This window comes from Oncorhynchus nerka, linkage group LG22 (genome assembly GCF_034236695.1).
Source record: "Oncorhynchus nerka isolate Pitt River linkage group LG22, Oner_Uvic_2.0, whole genome shotgun sequence".
In the NCBI taxonomy this organism is placed as follows: Eukaryota; Metazoa; Chordata; class Actinopteri; order Salmoniformes; family Salmonidae; genus Oncorhynchus; species Oncorhynchus nerka.
The window spans coordinates 87,887,799-87,910,061 of NC_088417.1; the positions used below are offsets into that span (position 1 = coordinate 87,887,799).

Here is a 22,263-nt window from a genome sequence, read left to right on the forward strand (position 1 = left end):
ATTGTGAGTGAGCCCACTCCCTTGGCTGAGAAGCAACCCCACACATGAATGGTCTCAGGATGCTTTACTGTTGGCATGACACAGGACTGATGGTAGCGCTCACCTTGTCTTCTAAGGACAAGCTTTTTTCCAGATACCCCAAACAATCGGAAAGGGCATTCATCAGAGAAAATGACTTTACTCCAGTCCTCAGCAGTCCAATCCCTGTACCTTTTGCAGAATATCAGTCTGTCCCTGATGGTTTTCCTGGAGAGAAGTGGCTCTTTGCTGCCCTTCTTGACCCTAGGCCATCCTCCAAAACTCTTCGCCTCACTGTGCGTGCAGATGCACTCACACCTGCCAGCTGCCATTCCTGAGCAAGCTCTGTACTGGTGGTGCCCCGATCCCACAGCTGAATCAACTTTAGGAGACGGTCCTGGCGCTTGCTGGACTTTCTTGGGCACCCTGAAGCTTCTTCACAACAATTAAACCACTCTCCTTGAAGTTCTTGATGATCCGATAAATGGTTGATTTAGGTGCAATCTTACTGGCAGCAATATCCTTGCCTGTGAAGACCTTTTTGTGCAAAGCAATGATGATGGCATGTATTTCCTCGCAGGTAACTATGGTTGACAGAAGAAGAACAATGATTCCAAGCACCACCCTCCTTCTGAAGCTTCCAGTCTGTTATTCAAACTCAATCAGCATGACAGAGTGACCTCCAGCCTTGTCCTCCTCAACACTCACACATGTGTTAACGAGAGAATCACTGACATGATGTCTGCTGGTCCTTTTGTGGCAGGGCTGAAATGCAGTGGAAATGTTTTTGGGGGGATTCAGTTCATCTGCATGGCAAAGAGGGACTTTGCAATTCATCTGATCACTCTTCATAACATTCTGGAGTATTTGCAAATTGCCATCATACAAACTGAAGCAGCAGACTTTGTGAAAATTAATATTTGTGTCATTCTCAAAACTTTTGGCCTCCACTGTACAATGTAGAAAATAGTAAAAATGAAGAAAAACCCTTGAATGAGTGGGTGTGTCCAAACTTTTCACAGCTCATTACATTTCTCCAGTCCCATCCCTGAGCTTTATAGCAAAACCAAGTGGCGGGGCTGCCTTTTTCCTGATAAAATGAATTTCGGATTTCAGATTTGGGTTTCAGATCGCTCATTTCCTGTCAAAAGCCTGTAGATTAAAAGGAAGCCGGGATGCAGGGGAAAGGTGTTACATCTGAAGCCCTGAAAAGCTGAAAGAATCACTAACAGTGTTTGGGAGGAGGAGGTGTGGGCCAATAAAATGCCTCCTGACTGCCAGGAGACCGATTTTATTGCTGTACTATTAACACACGTTTTTTTCTCTACAGTCTGAAGAGTGGCACAGATCAAAAAGTTGCACATTGTTTAGTCTGGCTTACTGTAAGTACAGAATGTTCACTGCCCACAATGAGGTCGTGAACCATGGAAGAACCCCTGCATACATATACACACACACACACACACACACACACACACACACACACTCACACATTAATGGGAGCCAATACGGTGGAGAATGTTTTGGTCACTCCTCTGTATGTGGCTGTCTGAAGAAAGCTTAAACCATCTCCGGCCCTGCTCCTCCTCCCTCAGTCAGCCTCCTGTCCTCCCCATTCAGCCACACACACACACAGACAGCAGCTGTTCCGTGCCTCACTATGACAGCCTAGCCTCACCTCTGTCTCTACTGTGAGCCATTCACACCACACACATCCCAGGCAACAAACAGTACAGGAGGACCAAGAGCACTACTCTGCCTGATAAGGATAAGTCACTCCAGAGAAACAGGTCTGGGAACAGTGAGAGGACAGAATGGGGTTGTGGACGACACTGATCGTGGCTTCGCAACTGATCTTGAACCTGTGTTCGGAAGTGGGAGCCCAGGGCTCAGGTGAGTGTAGCTGACAATGACTTTCTTAAATTATTACTGAATGTGATGCCAATATGATCTTGATGTGGTCATTGAAGTCTATTGAAACCATGCAATTGCACCACAAAGTACATTTAAGGTATTGCTTTGTAATCACAGGACACAACCGTAAAAGTAAAAATTCAACAATATGATCTTAGCCAAAGACATACAGTTTAAGTTGACATACAAACCGACTGTGATGTCATCTTCAGATGCCTTTTATCAGTCTACTAAAGCTCTCAGCACTCTACCTCAGAGTATTCCAATCGAGAACCATGAAGCTCTGAGGTAATGATTGATCTAACAGACACTGTGATTGAGAATATCACATACATTTTTCCCCAAAAGTTTAATTAAGGTAACAAAATCAGTCAACACAAAAATCTATATTGCTCTTATTTGGATTGAAATCACCATTGTACAGTTGCTTTTTTACTTTGTAAAACGAGAATATCATATTCATTCACACTCTAGCCAATATACACAGAGGGCTAGACAGGACATTTGATACTCTGTTGAGTAAGAATAAATGTTCTGATAAATAGTCCTCTGTGTCCTGTGTGGTAAGAATATAGAAAATACATGCTTCATAAGAATGTTGTGTACTGACTTTAGACTGAGGAAGAGTAAGAGGTGATGACTGAGATGTGACCGCTGTATTAATTGAGTGTGTGTGTGTGTGTGTGTGTGTGTGTGTGTGTGTGTGTGTGTGTGTGTGTGTGTGTGTGTGTGTGTGTGTGTGTGTGTGTGTGTTTAGTGGGGGGGGTCTGGAGTCTGGATATGATTTAAAGTACCAGCTATAGCACACACATGGGAATAATCACTAATGGTCTGCATGCAATTTTGGAGTCTGAAAACACACACACACACACATGCACCACAACACACAGGCCTTTAAATGGCATCTACACTGAGGTACAGGCCATAACTGTCACATTATTTTACTAAATATATTCACAGCTATACTGCACACAGTTGTCGCCGTTGATAAATAGTAAACATTTGACTCACTAGCAGTTCATAGAAATATAAATTATTGGCAATTATTGCATGAGGTTTCACTATAAACAAACAAAAGTTTGGACTTATTAATTAAATTGTCAATCATATGCCTTGTGTTTACAGTACAACTTTGTTATTACTTATAATAATACAATATATACTATTTTGCAGACACTTTTATCCAAAGCAACTTAGTCATGTATGGTATCGAACCCACAACCCTGGCACCACGCTCTACCAGCTGAGCCATACAGGACTTAAATGGATTATTTACCTATTAAGGCACAATATACATATCAGACAACAATAATGCAGTTGTTTATTATCTACTGCATCTAGGTGATTTTACTGTCACTTTATGACTTCAATTGACTTTATGTGGTAGATCATGTCACATGTGTCATACTGTATGTGAGCTGTTCAGGTGAATTTGAGGTGAATTTGGTTTTGTGTAGCTTAACAGATCATGATAGGACAAGCGGTGGCTCTGGGGATGAAATCTAACCCTTTCTCATGGAACTTTGGGAGGAGATCCTGACACACAGATGGAAGAGAGAGAGAGTGTGTATAGTGTGTCTAAACAGACAGATGAGAATAGAAGAAGAGTTGGTTTGTTTAGACTGTTTTATTGGTGCACCCCCCCAGTCCCAGTTTGCAGGCCAAGTCAGGTTGAACCATACAGAGATCTATCTGTTAGTGTTTGCCTAACCTCCCTCCTCAAGTGACGGGGACAATAGTGATGCTGAAGCCTTTCACAAACCAGGCATCAGTGTGTTTGTAAAGGTGAGATTGAATGCAGGAAACGGCATGAAAAGGAGGCTCCAGTCACGTTTAACCACACACCTTTAAAAGCACCCGTGCTGCTCCCTGGTGAGCTGGAGCAGATTGAGGCCAGGCAGGGGGAACGGGAGGAAAGACTAGAGGCAGGAGAAAATAAGAAAGATGTCTGAAGCTGACAGACACAGATGGAAGCCCATGCACGCGTGCGCACCCACACACACACGCACACACACGTACACACACGCACACACACTGAGAAGAGAGAAGATGAGAGCAATTTTCTAGAAGCATTTGGGAGCAATTTGGTGCGTGCCTTCATTACACTGTGCCTTGTAGACGGCTGCTAGGACACTTGTGTATTCATGTACAGTCTCAGACTGGCGGGGAGGGATTCAAGGCACATCCTCCCGCGGCCTGCTGTGTCCCGGAGGGACTTTATTGGAATAGAATTGTAACCTTGAGCTTAACCGTCCACTCAAGAGAAAGCTTCTCACTGTAACCAGTGACTGTAATCTGGTTCAGGTTATTAATCAACCTACCAGGTTGTTTATAAACACTACAGGGACAAGATTATCCACATGTATCGATCACATTTTAACTAATAGTGTAGAACTTTGTTCTAAAGTTGTATCTGTACCCATTGGATGCAGTGATCACAATATTGTGGCTATACCCAGGAAGGCCAAAGTTCCAAAAGCTGGGCCTAAAATTGTGTATAAGAGATCATACAAAAGATTTTGCTGTGACTCTTATGTGGATGATGTAAAAAATATTTGTTGGTCTGATGTGATTAATAAGGAGCACCCAGACACTGCACTTGATGAATTTATGAAATTGCTTCTCCCAATTATTGACAAACATGCACCTGTTAAGAAACTGACTGTTAGAACTGGTGAGGCTCCATGGATTGGAGAAATTAAATTTGAAGAAATTAAAAACTGAATGGTTGAAAGAGATGAGGCGAAAGGAGCGGCTAATAAGTCTGGCTGCACATCTGACTGGATGACTTATTGCAAATTGAGAAATGATGAGACTAAACTCAACAACAAAAAATAAGAAACTGTATTATGAAGCCAAGATCCATGATATCATGGGAAAAAATTTCATTATTGGCAGAAAGACAAATTCAACTCCATATTTTATCGAATCAGATGGCTTATTTGTCGCAAAAGCAAATTATTTTAATGATTACATCATTGGCAAAGTGGGCAAATTTAGGAAGGAAATGCCAACAACAAACAATGAGCCATCGTATTCATGCATAAAAAAAATTATAATGAAAGAAAAGCATTGCAAGTTTGAATTTTGTCAAGTTAGTGTGGGAGAGGTGGAAAAATCATTGTTAAAGATCAACGATGACAAACCTTCTGGCATTGACAACTTAGAGGGAAAGCTACTGCGGATGGTAGCTGACCCTACAGCCACTCCTATCTGTCATATATTTAATCTGAGCCGAGAGGAAAGTATTTGTTGTCCGGCCTGGAGGGAAGCCAAAGTAATTCCGCTACCCAAGAGTGGTAAAGCAGCCTTTACTGGTTCTAACAGCAGACCTTTAAGCTTGCTGCCAGCTCGTAGCAAACTGTTGGAAAGAATTGTGTTTGACCAAATACAACGCTATTTCTCAACATGTACTGCACTGAAACAAAGCTTCTTTAATGTTAAACATGTCAAGTGTGGTGTACCGCAGGGCAGGTATCTAGGCCCTCTACCCTTTTTAAAATATTTTTTACCAATGACCGTCCACTGGCATTAAACAAAGCATGTGTGTCCATGTATGCTGATTATTCAACCTTAAAAGCATCAGAAACCACAGCTAATGAAGTCACTGAAACCCTTAACAAAGAGCATTGTATTTGGTAGAAATAGTAGACCTCAGCTGAATCTGGTAATGAATGGTGTTGCTGTTGAATAAGTTGAGGATAATAAATTACTTGGCATTACCTTAGATTGTAAACTGTCATGGTCAAAACATATAGATTCAATGGTTGTAAAGATGGGGAGAGCTCTGTCAGTAATAACGAGATGCTCTGCTTTTGTGACATCACATTCCAAAAAGCAAGTCCTGCAGGCTATAGTTTTGTCTTATCTTGATTATTGTCCAGTCGTGTGGTTGAGTGCTGCAAGGAAAGACCTAGTTAAGCTGCAGCTGGCCCAGAACAGAGTAGCACGTCTTCCTCTTCATTGTAATCAGAGGGCTGATATCAATACTATGCATGGCAGTCTCTCTTGGCTAAGAGTTGAGGAGAGACTGACTGCATCATTTCTTCTTTTTTATAAGAAACAATGTGTTGAAAATCCCAATTTCTTTGCATAGTCAACTTACACACAGCTCTGACACACACACACCAGACATGCCACCAGGGGTCTTTTCACAGTCCCCAAATCCAGGACAAATTCAAAAAAGCGTACTGTATTATATAGAGCCATTATTGCATGGAACTCCATTCCATCTCATTTTGCTCAAATGAACAGCAAACCTGGTTTCAAAAAACAGATAAAGCAACACCCCACGGCACAATGCCTCCCCTATTTTTTAAATGTTTATTTAACCTTTATTTAACTAGACAAGTCAGTTAGGAACAAATTATTATTTACAATGACGGCCTACACCGGCCAAACCCGGACGATGCTGGGCCCAATTGTGTGCCGCCCTGTGGGACACCCATTCACGGCCAGATGTGATACAGCCTGGATTCTAACCAGGGACTGTAGTGACGGCTCTTGCACTGAGATGCAGTGCCTTAGACCGCTGCTTCACTATTTGACCTAGATAGTTTGCGTGTATGTATTGGTATTGATATATAGGCAACCTGTGACTTAAAAAAAAAAGATATTGATGTAGTTCTGTCCTTGAGGTATTCTTGCCTATTAATGTTTTGTATTATATCATGTTTCATGTTTTGTGTGGACCCCGGGAAGAGTGGTTGCTGCTTTTGCAACAGCTAATGGGGATCCTAATAAAATACCAAATACCACAACTCTTTAGTGGCTTCTACATTCCACTCCCTGAGCACTCAGTACAGTCTATCCATATTTGTGTGGTAAAAGTGGTCAAGCAAAAGACCCACTACGTTATTTGCACCGAGAAAACTCATTTTGATCTTGATCTTCCAGCCCATTCTAGTCTACTGACGTAAAGTATTGTCTCGGAACATCAAAACTACTAGCTCAAGATTGATCAAAATACCATACATTCTGATAAAAGGGAAAATGTTTTACCCCAAACTCATACTCTGCCTCATCTGCCTCATCAACAACTAGCCTACTCTCTCCTGACGACCAGCATCTTCTCAGCACTTTAAAACCTCTAGCTCAGCAATCCTCACCATTCAGGTCGATGTGATCAAGTGGACACTACAGGCCAGGCAATGTAACATTTCTCCCCAGCTAGCCAAACTCACTGTGATGTTCCAGCCCAGTTTAGTCTATAAAGTATTGACGTACCCTTTCCCCCCGATACATCCAAAACACTGTCGTGTCTTTACTATCATTAAATGAAGACTTTTCGTTTTTATCAAAGATTCTCTGTAATTAGTATTATGCGATTAAACTGATTAATCATGTAACTGTAATTAACTAGGAAATTGGGGCACCAAGGAAAATATTCAGATTACAAAGTTATAATTTCCTAATATAACTTTTCAGATATTTTATATATCTGATCAATTTGTCTTCAAATTAATAAATGATTTACTTTACCTCACGTTAGTCTCATTCCAAACGTTGTAAAATGTTGGTTATCTGCACGAACCCAGTCTTCACTATGAGTCATCCATACATCAATTGTCTTAAATCGTTTATTTACTAACTAAGTAATTCACAGAAGTGCATAAACAAACAAACAAAGTAAATATGGTTACACGAAATGATAGGGGAATGTGCCCTAGTTGGCTAAACCGGCATGGCGGCTTGTTGAATTAAAATGTAACAAATGGACCAGTTCGTAGATGGATACTTCACCGATCTTTTATACCTTCTCTGGGAACATAAATGTTGTTCGGACCTCAAGTTCTGTGAAGTGGAAGAAATTCCCTTGTTCTCTATGAAACTTCACTCTGTCGCTATACTGTGTGGCCATGAGGCAGGATCTTCCTGGAATTTACGACCTCTCCGACCACAGCAGCCTAGTTGTAGGAGGCAGGGAGAGGGGGATGGGGCTTGCTGTACCCAAAGAGGGCAACGTCATGACAACACTTTGCTCAATAACCATCCTATTCATCTACACGTATCTTTATTCTCGCTGTACCGAGCAGCAGAACTTTACTTTGTTACTTTACTTCCCCTCAAAGATTACTTTATTTAACTTTAGTTTATGTTTCCTTTTACAGTAATTTTACTATACTTTGTTTCCCTTTACATTTATTTTTACTTTATGTTTCCCTTTACATTTATTTTTACTTTATGTTTCCCTTTACAGTTATTTTACTTTACGGCTCCCTTTACAGTTATTTACTTTACGGTTCCCTTTACAGTTATTTACTTTACGGTTCCCTTTACAGTTATTTACTTTACGGTTCCCTTTACAGTTATTTACTTTACGTTTCCCTTTACATGTATTTTACTTTACATTTACATTTACATTTCCCTTTACATTGATTTTACTTTACATTACCCATTACAGTTATTTTTACATTACATTACCCTTTACAGTTATTTTACTTTACATTACCCTTTACAGTTATTTTACTTTACATTTCCCTTTACATTAATTTTTATCTTACTTTACATTTCCCTTTACATTAATTATTTCTTACTTTACATGACCCTTTACAGTTATTTTACTTTACATTTCCCTTTACATTAATGTTACTTTACATTACCCTTTACAGTTATTTTACTTTATTTTTTCCTCTGTAGTGTATGATCTCCTCAATTCCCCGGACTGTCTGCCAGACCTGCTGCAGGGTGGCTTAGTGGAGCAGGGTGTTAATGAGGCTTTCATCCTCACCACCTTCAAGCTGCAGCCCAAGACTGGCACCACAGTGTTTGGCCTGTACAACCCACGGGACAACAGCAAGTACTTTGAGTTCACCGTGCTGGGGAAACTCAACAGAGGTAAGGGGTAGGAAGGAGAGGCAGGGGCGTCATGCCCATTGAAACCGATGGTTTATCTACTTATACTCTGAAAATATAGAAAAATTGTTTCTTTTACTCATTATTAATTCAAAGATATCGATTTCTGGCCACCATTTCCCCTCAAAGAAATTAGGTGCACAACGGGGAGAGGGATGCATAATACATTGGTCTTGCTGAATGCACTTTTCTGTACTATGTCAAATTAAATAACATTTTAATTTTCACATGCTTTGTAAACAACAGGTGTAGACTAACAGTGAAAAGAGTCTTAGTTCTCTCTCTCTTTTAATTTAATTTGTGTTTAAAAATCATTATTTTCGCTCTCTGCTTCTACATTATTCATGTATTAATTTCATTGACGCATTTGCTGTGATTCCCTTTTCATCACATGTCCTTTTCCTTTAACTATCAAGTTCTTCTCATCTTTCTCCCTCTAATTCTTTCCCTTCCTCTCTCCCAGCCGTGCTGCGTTACTTGAGGAGTGATCGGAGGATGAGCTCCGTGACCTTCAACAACATCCAGCTGGCAGACGGTCAGCGCCACCGCCTCCTTTTCCACCTGAAGGGCATGCAGCAGGGACCTGGGGGGGTGGAGCTACACCTGGACTGCAGGCTGGTGGAGACGGTCCGGGATCTCCCCTCCGTGTTTCAGGGTCTGCCTGCAGGCTACGGTGTGGTGGAGCTGAAGAGCATGCAGGGCAAAGCAGAGGTGATGTTATTAGATATGTTTCAAATGGCAACCTATTGCTTTTATAGAGCACTTATTTAGACCATTGTCAAATTGGGTGCAGTTCAAATGTAGTGCATCATATGGAATAGAGTTATTATTTACTCATAGATCCAGACAAAATCACAGAACCTTCAACCGAGGATTGGTTGTCAGTCTGTTTCCATTTAAGCCATTTGACCAGAGCTACCCAGACACTCCCCAAACCATTGCTTTTGTTGACTTTGTACTCAGGGAAACTATGAGTGATGTCACTTATTTACTCCTAGATCCTCCTTCCAAATTCAAATGACCCTAACCCCCTAGCCTGGGTGCCAGATAGTCTGTTTCTGCTTTGGCCAAATGCTTGTCCATAGGAAATTAGAGTTGGCTACAGCAGGTAAAAATCGGGAAATCGGGAAACAAATTTGGTAACCACCTTGTCCTAATCTAATCAAACCCATCCATCAGCATTCAGCACTGATTCCAACTAATGTGTCCCTGTTGTTGGACTTCTTCATAAACAGGAAGAGCTGGAGGAGCTGAAACTAGTGGTGGGAGACACGTTTGAGAACGTAGCTTCTCTTCAAAACTGCCACCAACAAGGAGATTCAGTGCAGACTCTGGGTAAGAGTTTATGACAAAAAAAACTAAAATAAACCAACTTCTATTCCTGTGTGTTCCCTAGTACTGTCTAGTTTACACAGACAAAAACATTTTGAGGAAAGTATTTTTCTTGAACGTCGCCCAACTGTTTTTCAAGAAGCAAATAAATGGTGATATATATACATATATATATATATATATATATATATATATATATATATATATATATATATATATATATATATATATATATGTGTGTGTCTCTACTTTCGAATTCACACAAAAACAACAGTTACTGTAGATTGATGTTAAACAAGTACCCCACCCTAGAGTCTGTTGGTATGACTAATGTTCTTTTCCAATGCTGCTCTCCCGTGCAGGGGTCAACACAAAGCAGCTGTCCAATCAAATGCTTGATCTCACGAAGGTGATAAACGAGCTGAAAGATGTCCTCATTCAGCAGGTAACTATAGTGCTCAAGCTCATCTGGGAGCTATTAATAAACTGCACCTCGTGACCCACTGAGTCCATAAAAACTCAAAACATGTATATGTTGCTTTCTAAAGGTCAAAGAGACATCTTTTCTAAGAAACACCATCTCTGAGTGCCAGGCTTGTGGTAAGAACATCCACCATCACCATTATATTACAAATGATGTATTAAAGTTTTGTTATATGTTGTTTATAGATTGGGCAAATACCTTTTTCCTGACCATGAGGAAAATCACTGGGTCCTAGTAATAAAACTAGTTTGAAGTATGTTCGCTTATAACACATTCATTACTAATACATGAGAAACCACTGGTATTGTGGAAACGAGTGTCATAAAAATCTATTTCCTCTGGGTGTCTTTGAAGGACTGGGTGGAAGCGAAGTCATGAAGCAGAAGTGTGCCCCTGGCGTTTGTTTCCGCGGTGACATGTGTATTGAGACAGAGGACGGGGTTGAGTGTGGACCCTGCCCTGACGGATACACAGGGGACGGCTTCAGCTGTGATGATGTGGATGAGGTAGGGTGTGTTTGTGTGTGTATGTTATATTCAGGTGCATGTGTGTTTACTGTATGTATTTATATGGTTGTAATAATTCTGAAACACTAACCAAGCGTCTTCTTTCATCTCTCTCTCTCTCCAGTGTCAATTTAACCCATGCTTCCCCGGGGTAAAATGTGTGAACACGGCTCCAGGGTTCCGCTGTGACGCCTGTCCTCTGGGCTACTCTGGTCTGGCTGTGGAAGGGGTGGGAGTGGTCTACGCACAGACAAACAAACAGGTCAGTCAACCTAACCAACATCACCAAATACAGTCAAGGTCACCAGGTCAGTCAGCATCACCAAACACAGTCAAGGTCACCAGGTCAGTTAGCATCACCAAACACAGTCAAGGTCACCAGGTCAGTCAGCATCACCAAATACAGTCAAGGTCTCCAGGTCAGTCAGCATCACCAAACACAGTCAAGGTCTCCAGGTCAGTCAGCATCACCAAACACAGTCAAGGTCACCAGGTCAGTCAGCATCACCAAACACAGTCAAGGTCACCAGGTCAGTCAGCATCACCAAATACAGTCAAGGTCTCCAGGTCAGTCAGCATCACCAAACACAGTCAAGGTCTCCAGGTCAGTCAGCATCACCAAACACAGTCAAGGTCAACAGGTCAGTCAGCATCACCAAATACAGTCAAGGTATCCAGGTCAGTCAGCATCACCAAACACAGTCAAGGTCACCAGGTCAGTCAGCATCACCAAATACAGTCAAGGTCTCCAGGTCAGTCAACATCACCAAATACAGTCAAGGTCTCCAGGTCAGTCAGCATCACCAAATACAGTCAAGGTCTCCAGGTCAGTCAGCATCACCAAATACAGTCATGGTCTCCAGGTCAGTCAGCATCACCAAATACAGTCAAGGTCTCCAGTTCAGTCAACATCACCAAATACAGTCAAGGTCTCCAGGTCAGTCAACATCACCAAATACAGTCAAGGTCTCCAGGTCAGTCAGCATCACCAAATACAGTCAAGGTCTCCAGGTCAGTCAGCATCACCAAATACAGTCAAGGTCTCCAGGTCAGTCAGCATCACCAAATACAGTCAAGGTCTCCAGGTCAGTCAACATCACCAAATACAGTCACGGTCTCCAGGTCAGTCAACATAACCAACATCACCAAATACAGTCAAGGTCTCCAGGTCAGTCAACATAACCAACAACACCAAATACAGTAAAGGTCTCCAGGTCAGTCAACATAACCAACATCACCAAATACAGTCAAGGCCTCCAGGTCAGTCAGCATCACCAAATACAGTCAAGGTCTCCAGGTCAGTCAACAACACCAAATACAGTCAAGGTCTCCAGGTCAGTCAACATCACCAAATACAGTCAAGGTCTCCAGGTCAGTCAACATAACCAAATACAGTCAAGGTCTCCAGGTCAGTCAACATAACCAACATCACCAAATACAGTCAAGGTCTCCAGGTCAGTCAACATAACCAACAACACCAAATACAGTCAAGGTCTCCAGGTCAGTCAACAACACCAACAACATCAAATACAGTCAAGGTCTCCAGGTCAGTCAACATAACCAACATCACCAAATACAGTCAAGGTCTCCAGGTCAGTCAACATAACCAACAACACCAAATACAGTCAAGGCCTCCAGGTCAGTCAACATAACCAACATCACCAAATACAGTCCAGGTCTCCAGGTCAGTCAACATAACCAACAACACCAAATACAGTCAAGGCCTCCAGGTCAGTCAACATAACCAACAACACCAAATACAGTCAAGGTCTCCAGGTCAGTCAACATAACCAACAACACCAAATACAGTCAAGGTCTCCAGGTCAGTCAACATCACCAGCATCATTAAATACAGTCAAGGTCTCCAGGTCAGTCAGCATCATTAAATACAGTCAAGGTCTCCAGGTCAGTCAGCATCACCAAATACAGTCAAGGTCTCCAGGTCAGTCAGCATCACCAAATACAGTCAAGGTCTCCAGGTCAGTCAACATCACCAAATACAGTCAAGGTCTCCAGGTCAGTCAACAACACCAACAACACCAAATACAGTCAAGGTCTCCAGGTCAGTCAACATAACCAACATCACCAAATACAGTCAAGGTCTCCAGGTCAGTCAACATAACCAACAACACCAAATACAGTCAAGGTCTCCAGGTCAGTCAACATAACCAACAACACCAAATACAGTCAAGGTCTCCAGGTCAGTCAACATAACCAACAACACCAAATACAGTCAAGGTCTCCAGGTCAGTCAACATAACCAACATCACCAAATACAGTCAAGGTCTCCAGGTCAGTCAACATAACCAACAACACCAAATACAGTCAAGGCCTCCAGGTCAGTCAACATAACCAACAACACCAAATACAGTCAAGGTCTCCAGGTCAGTCAACATAACCAACATCACCAAATACAGTCAAGACCTCCAGGTCAGTCAACATAACCAACAACACCAAATACAGTCAAGGTCTCCAGGTCAGTCAACATCACCAAATACAGTCAAGGTCTCCAGGTCAGTCAACATCACCAAATACAGTCAAGGTCTCCAGGTCAGTCAACATCACCAAATACAGTCAAGGTCTCCAGGTCAGTCAGCATCACCAAATACAGTCAAGGTCTCCAGGTCAGTCAGCATCACCAAATACAGTCAAGGTCTCCAGGTCAGTCAACATCACCAAATACAGTCAAGGTCTCCAGGTCAGTCAACATCACCAAATACAGTCAAGGTCTCCAGGTCAGTCAACATCACCAAATACAGTCAAGGTCTCCAGGTCAGTCAGCATCACCAAATACAGTCAAGGTCTCCATTTTAATTGGGTAAAAGAAAAAACTGCACACTCTAGTAGGTCTGTTGTAATCATTTATTCACCAACGTTTCGACAGGAAGGTTTAAATTCAGTCAATGGACAATTCAAGAAGATTAATTTATACCCACCCGGTGACATTGTTATTAGGATAACTAATCATGGAACACCTTTTCAAGATATGTATCATAATAATCATCCAGTTTTGTACTTTATACGGTCTCTTAGGTCTGTGATGACATTGACGAGTGCAAAGAACCCAACAATGGACAGTGCACCGCCAACTCTCTCTGTCACAACTCTGCGGTAAGGCCTGAGTGTCTGTCTGTCTGATAGCCTGGTGGTCGACTAGATCGGTTTGTTGCTTCAGCCAACTCCTGACCTTCGTTTCCTTCAACAGAAATTGCTTGAAGCACAAACAGATCTGGCACCAGGCTAGTATCTGATAGCCTCGAATAAAAACGGAATATTGCTCAATTTAAACAATAATGCAAGGAGGGAACAATGTTAACTGGATTCCAAATCTCTGACTGCCTGCTACAAGTACTACATTTATTCCTATGTCTCTCATTGCCTATTACCCTACATTATCCCTGTAGGGTTCATATGTCTGTGGGGGCTGTAAGACAGGCTACACAGGGGACCAGGTGAAGGGCTGTAAGCCAGAGAGGAGCTGTGGTAACAGTTTGACCAACCCCTGTGATGTCAACGCCCAGTGTTTCCAAGAAAGAGACGGCTCCATCACCTGTCAGGTGGGGTCCTAAGGATCACAAACTGGCCTCCATTGACAGAACTCTCCCTCACACACAAACAAACGCACATACATACACGCACGCAAACATACACACGCAAACACACACACGCAAAAACACACAAACACGCACTGCCTCTTAAGTGTTCTCTCTTCTTTCTCCTGTCAGTGTGGGATTGGCTGGGCTGGTAATGGCTACCTATGTGGAAAGGATACAGACATTGATGGATACCCTGATGAGAAACTTAAGTGCAAGGATATGCTCTGTAAAAAGGTAACCATGACAACACAAGAAATACAACTATCCTGGAATAAACAACCCCCCCTCCTCTCCCTTTTCCCTTCCCTCCATCTTCTTTTTATGGTGTGTCTGTTAAAGTGATAACCATAAATCGGTCAATAAATAAATCTGTCTGTTTTCAGGATAACTGCATGCGCGTTCCTAACTCTGGCCAAGAGGATGCTGACAAGGACGGACAAGGAGACGCTTGTGACACCGACGCTGATGGTGACGGTATTCTGAATGAACAGGTAGACCTTATACCTACACACACACACACACACACACACACACACACACACACACACACACACACACACACACACACATTAAATTAAATGCATTTATAAAGACCTTTTTACATCAGCAGATGTCACAAAATGCTTATTTAGAAACCCTGCCTAAAACTCCAAACAGCAAGCAATGCAGATGTAGAACCACGGTGGCTCGGAAAAACTCCCTAGAAAGGCAGGAACCTAGTAAGAAACCTAGAGAGGAACCAGGCTCTGAGGGGTGGCCAGTCCTCTTCTGGCTGTGCTGTGCTGAGAATTTGAAGGAGCATACTTAAGTTCACACAGGACACCGGTTAAGACAGGAGATTTCACCAGATAAGACAGACTGACCCTATTCCCTCTGTGCCCCTCTCCCATGCAGGATAACTGCTGGCTGAAGCCTAACGTGGACCAGAGGAACAGTGACAAGGACAGCCATGGTGACGCCTGTGACAACTGTCGCACGGTGGAGAACCCTGATCAGAGGGACACTGACAGTGATGGGAAAGGAGACGCCTGCGATGAAGACATGGATGGAGACGGTACGTACAGCGACACATCACTACCACATAGCTACAGTCCGTCACAGTAGTATGTTCCAACAGCCGCTTGTCTAGAATCCTTGAACATACAGTACCACCAAGCACCAACCCTACCCTGACCCAATGATTTATATACTAGATGATTGACAGGGGGTGCTGTTTTGAAGCCACCGCACCTCCATCTTGGCATTCCCCCACGAGCGTAAAAAAAGGTTTTGGAAGCTATAGAAATTCATTAATTCATTTCTACGTTAATTATACAGACACCTTAATGCATACTTTTAAATTATAGAATGTGAGCTAAACATGAAAAATATCTATTAAAAAAATGTGTTACTGTCCCCACTAATTTTTAAATTTTTTAAATACATGTAATTTTGTCCTTGACACATTTAATTTAAATACTGTAACGTTCCATTCATTCATATGGAGGACTGCTTCTTCTGGGGGGTGTCAATATGCCCAATCTGTGGCTTCAAAGCCTCTCACTAGCCAGTACATAGAGTAGCATCAGCAATCCAGGGTTTATATACATAATTGCCATGACCCCACTACTAAAATTACCTCTCAAGTTAACAGAAACATACAGTATGCCTTTATCATCCTCACTCTTTAATAATGTAGATGACTGTCTGGGTTTCTTTTTATAGACCCTGTCTACAGATGGCTTGACCTTTATGCTACAACCACAGTACTGTTGCTTTCCAGAGATGAATGAGAGATGACACACACATGGCCTACCATATTTCAACAGTTCACTCAGATGACAAATGCAACAGTGCCTCCTTGTGGCACCACTATTGAACTATTAGAAACAGCATATCAATGGAAATAGAATCAACCACATGCAGTTTGCTTTTAAATCCCAATGCATTGATTCAACGTCATTGGTTAAGCCTTCAAATCATACAAATCATGTTTTATGACTTTCTCATGGGCCACACTTAAAGTTCACTTTTTGCATGTATCCAACCAAGATTCACACATGTTCTTAATGTGAAACATCTAGAACAGCCATCGCTGGTGTTCATACGTCACAAAGCAGTGCTCCTAAAGGAGTCCACTTGAAGCTGAAGCACTCATGTATTTCACCAACACTTCTGCAGAGTGGTGGGATACTATTGGTCAGATAACTTTACAAACTCAAACTTTGTAATTGAATTGGTCTCCAGGCTTGAAGAACTTCCTTGACAACTGCCAGCAGGTGGTGAACCTGGACCAGTTTGACCGGGATGGAGACGGAGTGGGAGATGCCTGTGACAGCTGCCCTGATATCCCTAATCCTAACCAGGTCAGACTGCTTCCACAGGCCTCCTTTATGGTTCTGAGACCTGTTCTGTTTACAGATGTAAAATGGGATATGGAGCAACTGAACTGTCCTACCCTGTAATAAATATTATACTGAGAGGTCAAAAAGTGTTTTAACAAATCTGTGCTCTAATTTTAGTCCGACATTGACCATGACCTGGTTGGGGATTCTTGTGACACAAATCAAGACAGGTACAAGAAAAACATATTTTAAAAGTATCTGACTTGAGAAAACATATGCTCTTAAAATATCCACTTCACGATTTAATTTATTTTAGTCAATTCATAAATGCAGTAGTCAATATATCCCTTTATTTTGACAAATATTCCAATTTTACTGTATATTTTAGTATACAGTGCATAAAGTAGGTTGTCAGTCCAATGTTACTTAACTGCCAGCCATTCCCTACTAGCCTGAGTCCCAGATCTGTTTATGATGTCAACTCCATTGCTGTAAGCAACACTCAGGCTAAATCCATTCATGTGATGACCTGAACCTATCTTTTCTGTCCCTCCTCCCTGTGTGTCATCCCCTGGTCTGTAGTGATGGCGATGGTCACCAGGACACCAAGGACAACTGTCCCAACGTGATCAACAGCTCCCAGCTGGACACAGACAAAGACGGCCTGGGGGATGAGTGTGACGATGACGACGACAACGACAGCATCCCTGACTTCCTGCTACCAGGACCTGACAACTGCAGACTGGTGCCCAACCCCGACCAGCTGGATGAGAACAGTCAGTCTTTAATATTTCTTTCAAATCATTTACTTTACTGCTTCAAACAAATTGCAGAGCAACGGGACAATCTGAATGTGAATTCTTGAGTCATCACCTAAAACCTATTGCCTGGTGATCCAGTCTGGCCAACACCTCTCTGTGTTAGTTTGTGTCCTACCAAACAGACAGTAAATGGTGTGACAACTGTAGAAGAGTTGACTACACCAACAGTATGGGATCAGACTACATTTTATGTGAAAGTAAAACACAAGAAAGTGAGCTCCTATGCATTAACAAGGTTCTCTATCAAATTACATTTTATTCGTCACATGCTTTGTAAAACAGGTGTAAATAACAGTGAAATGCTTACTTCACAATGACATCTGCAAAACAATTAACTGTAGCTTAATTGGTCTACTACTGTATCATTCATCACCATTGATATTCAACCAATTTGTGGCAGGTAGCCTAGTGGTTAACCCTATAGCTCCTGTATGTTGCTCTGGATAAGAGTGTCTGCTAAATGACTCAAATGTAACTCTCCACTCTACCAGTGTATTGTCTATGCTTAGAACCTTACTGGGCATCATTTCCTTTGTGTATTCTCTCCTTCCAGGTGATGGTGTTGGAGATGTGTGTGAGTCAGACTTTGACCAGGACAAGGTGATAGACAGGATAGACAACTGTCCAGAGAACGCTGAGGTCACTCTGACAGACTTCAGAGCCTATCAGACGGTGGTGCTGGACCCGGAGGGCGATGCCCAGATTGACCCCAACTGGGTGGTACTTAATCAGGTCAGATGGTCATTTACTGGATGGACTTACAACACAATAAGTTCTACATGGCAGAAATGCTTTGACTTTGTCAACATGACTGACATTTAATCTCTCAAACAGGGAATGGAGATTGTTCAGACCATGAACAGTGACCCTGGACTTGCTGTGGGTAAGAAAGACTTCCAAATCGTTATCAGGTATCGAACCATGTTATCTCATATGGTATTGTATCAAGTCGTATCCTATTTTATCACAACATTTTTGTTGTGCATTGCTCCCTAGGTTACACTGCGTTCAGTGGAGTGGACTTTGAGGGGACATTCCATGTTAACACGGTGACTGACGATGACTATGCAGGCTTCATCTTTGGCTACCAGGACTCCTCCTCCTTCTACGTGGTCATGTGGAAACAGACTGAGCAGACCTACTGGCAGGCGACACCCTTTAGAGCAGTGGCCGAGCCTGGCATCCAGCTCAAGGTGTGTGTGTGTGTGTGTGTGTGTGTGTGTGTGTGTGTGTGTGTGTGTGTGTGTGTGTGTGTGTGTGTGTGTGTGTGTGTGTGTGTGTGTGTGAGATTGTGTTTTTGAAGTAAGTACAAAAAGACAAAGATAGATAGATTTGGTTTAGGGTGTCTCTTGATTGTACAATTCACACACATGTGTACTATGGAGAGCCACCCAAAACACAATCTGTCTTGAGCAGACCTACTAGCTGGCCACACCCTTCAGAGCAGTGGCTGAGCCTGGCATCCAGCTCAAGGTGTGTTTGTATGATTGTATGTGAGATTGTGTTTTTGAAGTAAGTACGAAAAATAAAGATAGATTATATTTAGGGTGGCTCTGTACAATTTAACACACACACGTGTGCTATGGACAGCACAGGAGGTTGGTGGCACCTTAATTGGGGAGGACGGGCCTGTGGTAATGGCTGGAGCGGAATGGGTGGAACGATATCATGACATCCATGTGGTTGATACCATTCCATCTGCTCCATTCCTGCCATTATTATGAGCCGTCCTCCCCTCAGCAGCCTCCACTGATGGAGAGCCACCCTAAGCCAAATCTGTCTTTGTTTCTTTGTACTTACTTCTTAATGACCTTCTCTCCCTCGCCATCTCCTCTCTCCCTCCCCAGGCTGTGAAGTCTAAGTCAGGTCCAGGGGAGCACCTGAGGAACTCCCTGTGGCACACAGGGGACACCAACGACCAGGTGCGTCTGCTGTGGAAGGACCCCAGGAACGTGGGCTGGAAGGACAAGGTTTCCTACCGTTGGTACCTGCAGCACCGACCCCAGGTCGGATACATCAGGTGAGACAGCTGAGAGAAAAATAGAGAGAGAGAGTGTGTGTGTGATGTCATGGCTACATCTAATATACAATGGTGTACAACAATGGCTAATGTCTGTTGGGTGTTTGGACAGGGCCCGTTTCTATGAGGGGACAGAGCTGGTGGCTGACTCTGGTGTGACCATCGACACCACCATGAGAGGAGGCCGACTGGGCGTGTTCTGTTTCTCTCAGGAAAACATAATCTGGTCCAACCTAAAGTACCGTTGCAATGGTAAGCAGCATGCTTTGTTCGAGTGTCGCAGCGGTCTTAGGCACTGCATCTCAGTGCTGGATAAAAACAAACAAAATGAACAATTGTTTTGAACTCAAATTAGTCAAATTCATCAACCAAAGTGGCAACCTTAATTTAACTGACTCTTGGTAGAACTTGACTTTGACCCTTAACCTCTGACCTCTAACCTACACAGATACCATCCCTGGGGACTTCCAGGAGTTCAGCATGCAGCATGGCGTCGTCGACGGTCTCTAAGCATACAGAGAAAAACTGAAAGGGAGACCGTTTCTCCAGATGTGTTTGGAATGTACTGTATGTGGTGTGTGCGTTTGTACACAGTGGCAATACTGTATGTATATGGTCTGTTTCCATGTCTACCCACTTCCCCAACAAAAATCTAATCAACTTGTCTTCATGGGTGTTATAATCAGTGTCCTCAGTGGTTTAAATTAGGACTACTAGAGTAAAATAAAATTCACATTTCACATTTCAAACTTAAGATTTTATTATTTGAGCTCATTTTGCAATAACATCCACAAACAGAAACATCAGCCATTGATATAAGCTTCCTTCTCTCTCCCTCTCTCAGAGCTTTGATTCTCAGTGTGTACCAGCCCCACACTATGTCATCACACAATAGAGACATGAGATCAAACACAGGAGATGAATCAGACCATGGGGACTTGGTCATGCCTGAGCTTATTCCATTGTCTTATACCCTGGTACCAGATCTGTTTGTGCTGTCTTGTCCTGTTGGAAAGACAGCACAAACAGATCTGGGACCAGGCCAATTGTCTTGGCCCTGTGACCTCAATCCTCCCCAGAGGCCTAGTCTTGATCAAGAGTTTTGTTATCAGTGAATATCCCGACTCCTTAAAACAACTCTCTAGAGGCCAATAGAAAGCGATTTGAAAATGATTCCCAAATAAACTCCACTCTTCTGCCTGGTTTAAGTCTTAGACTGTCGATTATTTTATAAGTATAATGCTATCAACAAAGGAATTTCAAATAAAAAATGTGATAAGAGATATTGTATTGTGTTTTTTTGGTCTTATTTATCAGCCTTATTGTTTCTCCAGAATTTCATCGGCCAGTCTCTCAGTTCATGTGGCTGAAAGAATAAAGAGCAGTGAGGAAACAAGAATATTGACCTGTTAACCTATTATTATTATTATTGCCAGTGACCATGTGGCACGGGCATCCATAAGGTATGCTAATATATTTTAAAAAACAAATCTAATCTCATTCCATAGTCACCCTCATATTTTGGTCATGCCTCCGAGCGAGTTGGTAGGGGCGAGGTGGTGGTTTGGGATGTATGACAAGTTATTTGGCTATAGAACTTCAGTGATAACAAAGTCCTGAGGGACATTATGTGGCCTAATGTGGGAATGTATATTGATAGGCCTTCACCAAATGTGTCACTTAAGATCCTAAAAAGACTATTCAGGAAAGAGTTTAAAATGGATTTAAGATTGTATTTTTAAGGTTTATTTATTAGATTGACTTTCTATCATTGAAAAAAAGTTTCACCCCAGCATTCCTGCTCGTACATTCTTGCTCTTGCTGTACAACCCTTTTCATGAAACTCAAAACTACACAAGAATATATTTATTCTGAATGCTTTGTCAACAACAGAAAAAGCAACACAAAGGAGGTTTGAAAACAGTTCAGATACTCCACTAGAATCTGGTCTTTGATCCTTGCACGCTATTGGCTCTCAGCCGTCACCTGCTGAGAGCCAATTCTTGTTGCGAAAGCCCCTCTCAGACATTTTTTCCAAACTTGCTTAATAAAACCATGTAACCCTACCCGAATAAACTGATCTTACCTGACTGTGTTAGTCATTAGCTTTCATCATTGCTTTTCACACACAGGGTTTGTGTCTGAATTGAAATGGCAACCTATTCCCTATATAGTACACTACTTTTGATCATGGCCCATACAGCTCAAAAGTAGAGCACTATGTAGGAATTAGGGTACCATTTCAGACACACAAGGATAAACATCTTTAAAATGTGGAGCAGTGACAAAAAGAACACATTGGATTGACCTATGACCTGTACTTTAGACTCAGCTTTTCTCAGGAACATGCACAGAATGCATGCTTACCTTACAGGGCTGATAGCCAGCAGCTC

At 42.3% G+C, this 22,263-nt stretch overlaps 1 protein-coding gene across 1 annotated transcript; it reads left to right on the top strand.

The window, feature by feature from the left end:
* The first annotated feature begins 1,601 nt into the window (after window positions 1-1,601).
* Window positions 1,602-21,151, top strand: LOC115105946 (thrombospondin-4-B-like). The gene is made up of 22 exons (XM_029628478.2): window positions 1,602-1,911; window positions 8,572-8,769; window positions 9,251-9,498; window positions 10,023-10,122; window positions 10,482-10,564; window positions 10,668-10,719; window positions 10,958-11,109; window positions 11,234-11,371; window positions 14,143-14,220; window positions 14,514-14,666; window positions 14,835-14,939; window positions 15,089-15,196; window positions 15,600-15,759; window positions 16,932-17,050; window positions 17,207-17,259; window positions 17,612-17,805; window positions 18,404-18,582; window positions 18,685-18,733; window positions 18,847-19,043; window positions 19,698-19,870; window positions 19,983-20,122; window positions 20,319-21,151. Exons 1-22 carry the CDS (start codon window positions 1,833-1,835, stop codon window positions 20,378-20,380), a joined length of 2,820 nt encoding a protein of 939 aa, XP_029484338.1. The 5' UTR covers window positions 1,602-1,832; the 3' UTR covers window positions 20,381-21,151.
* The last annotated feature ends 1,112 nt before the right edge of the window (window positions 21,152-22,263 follow it).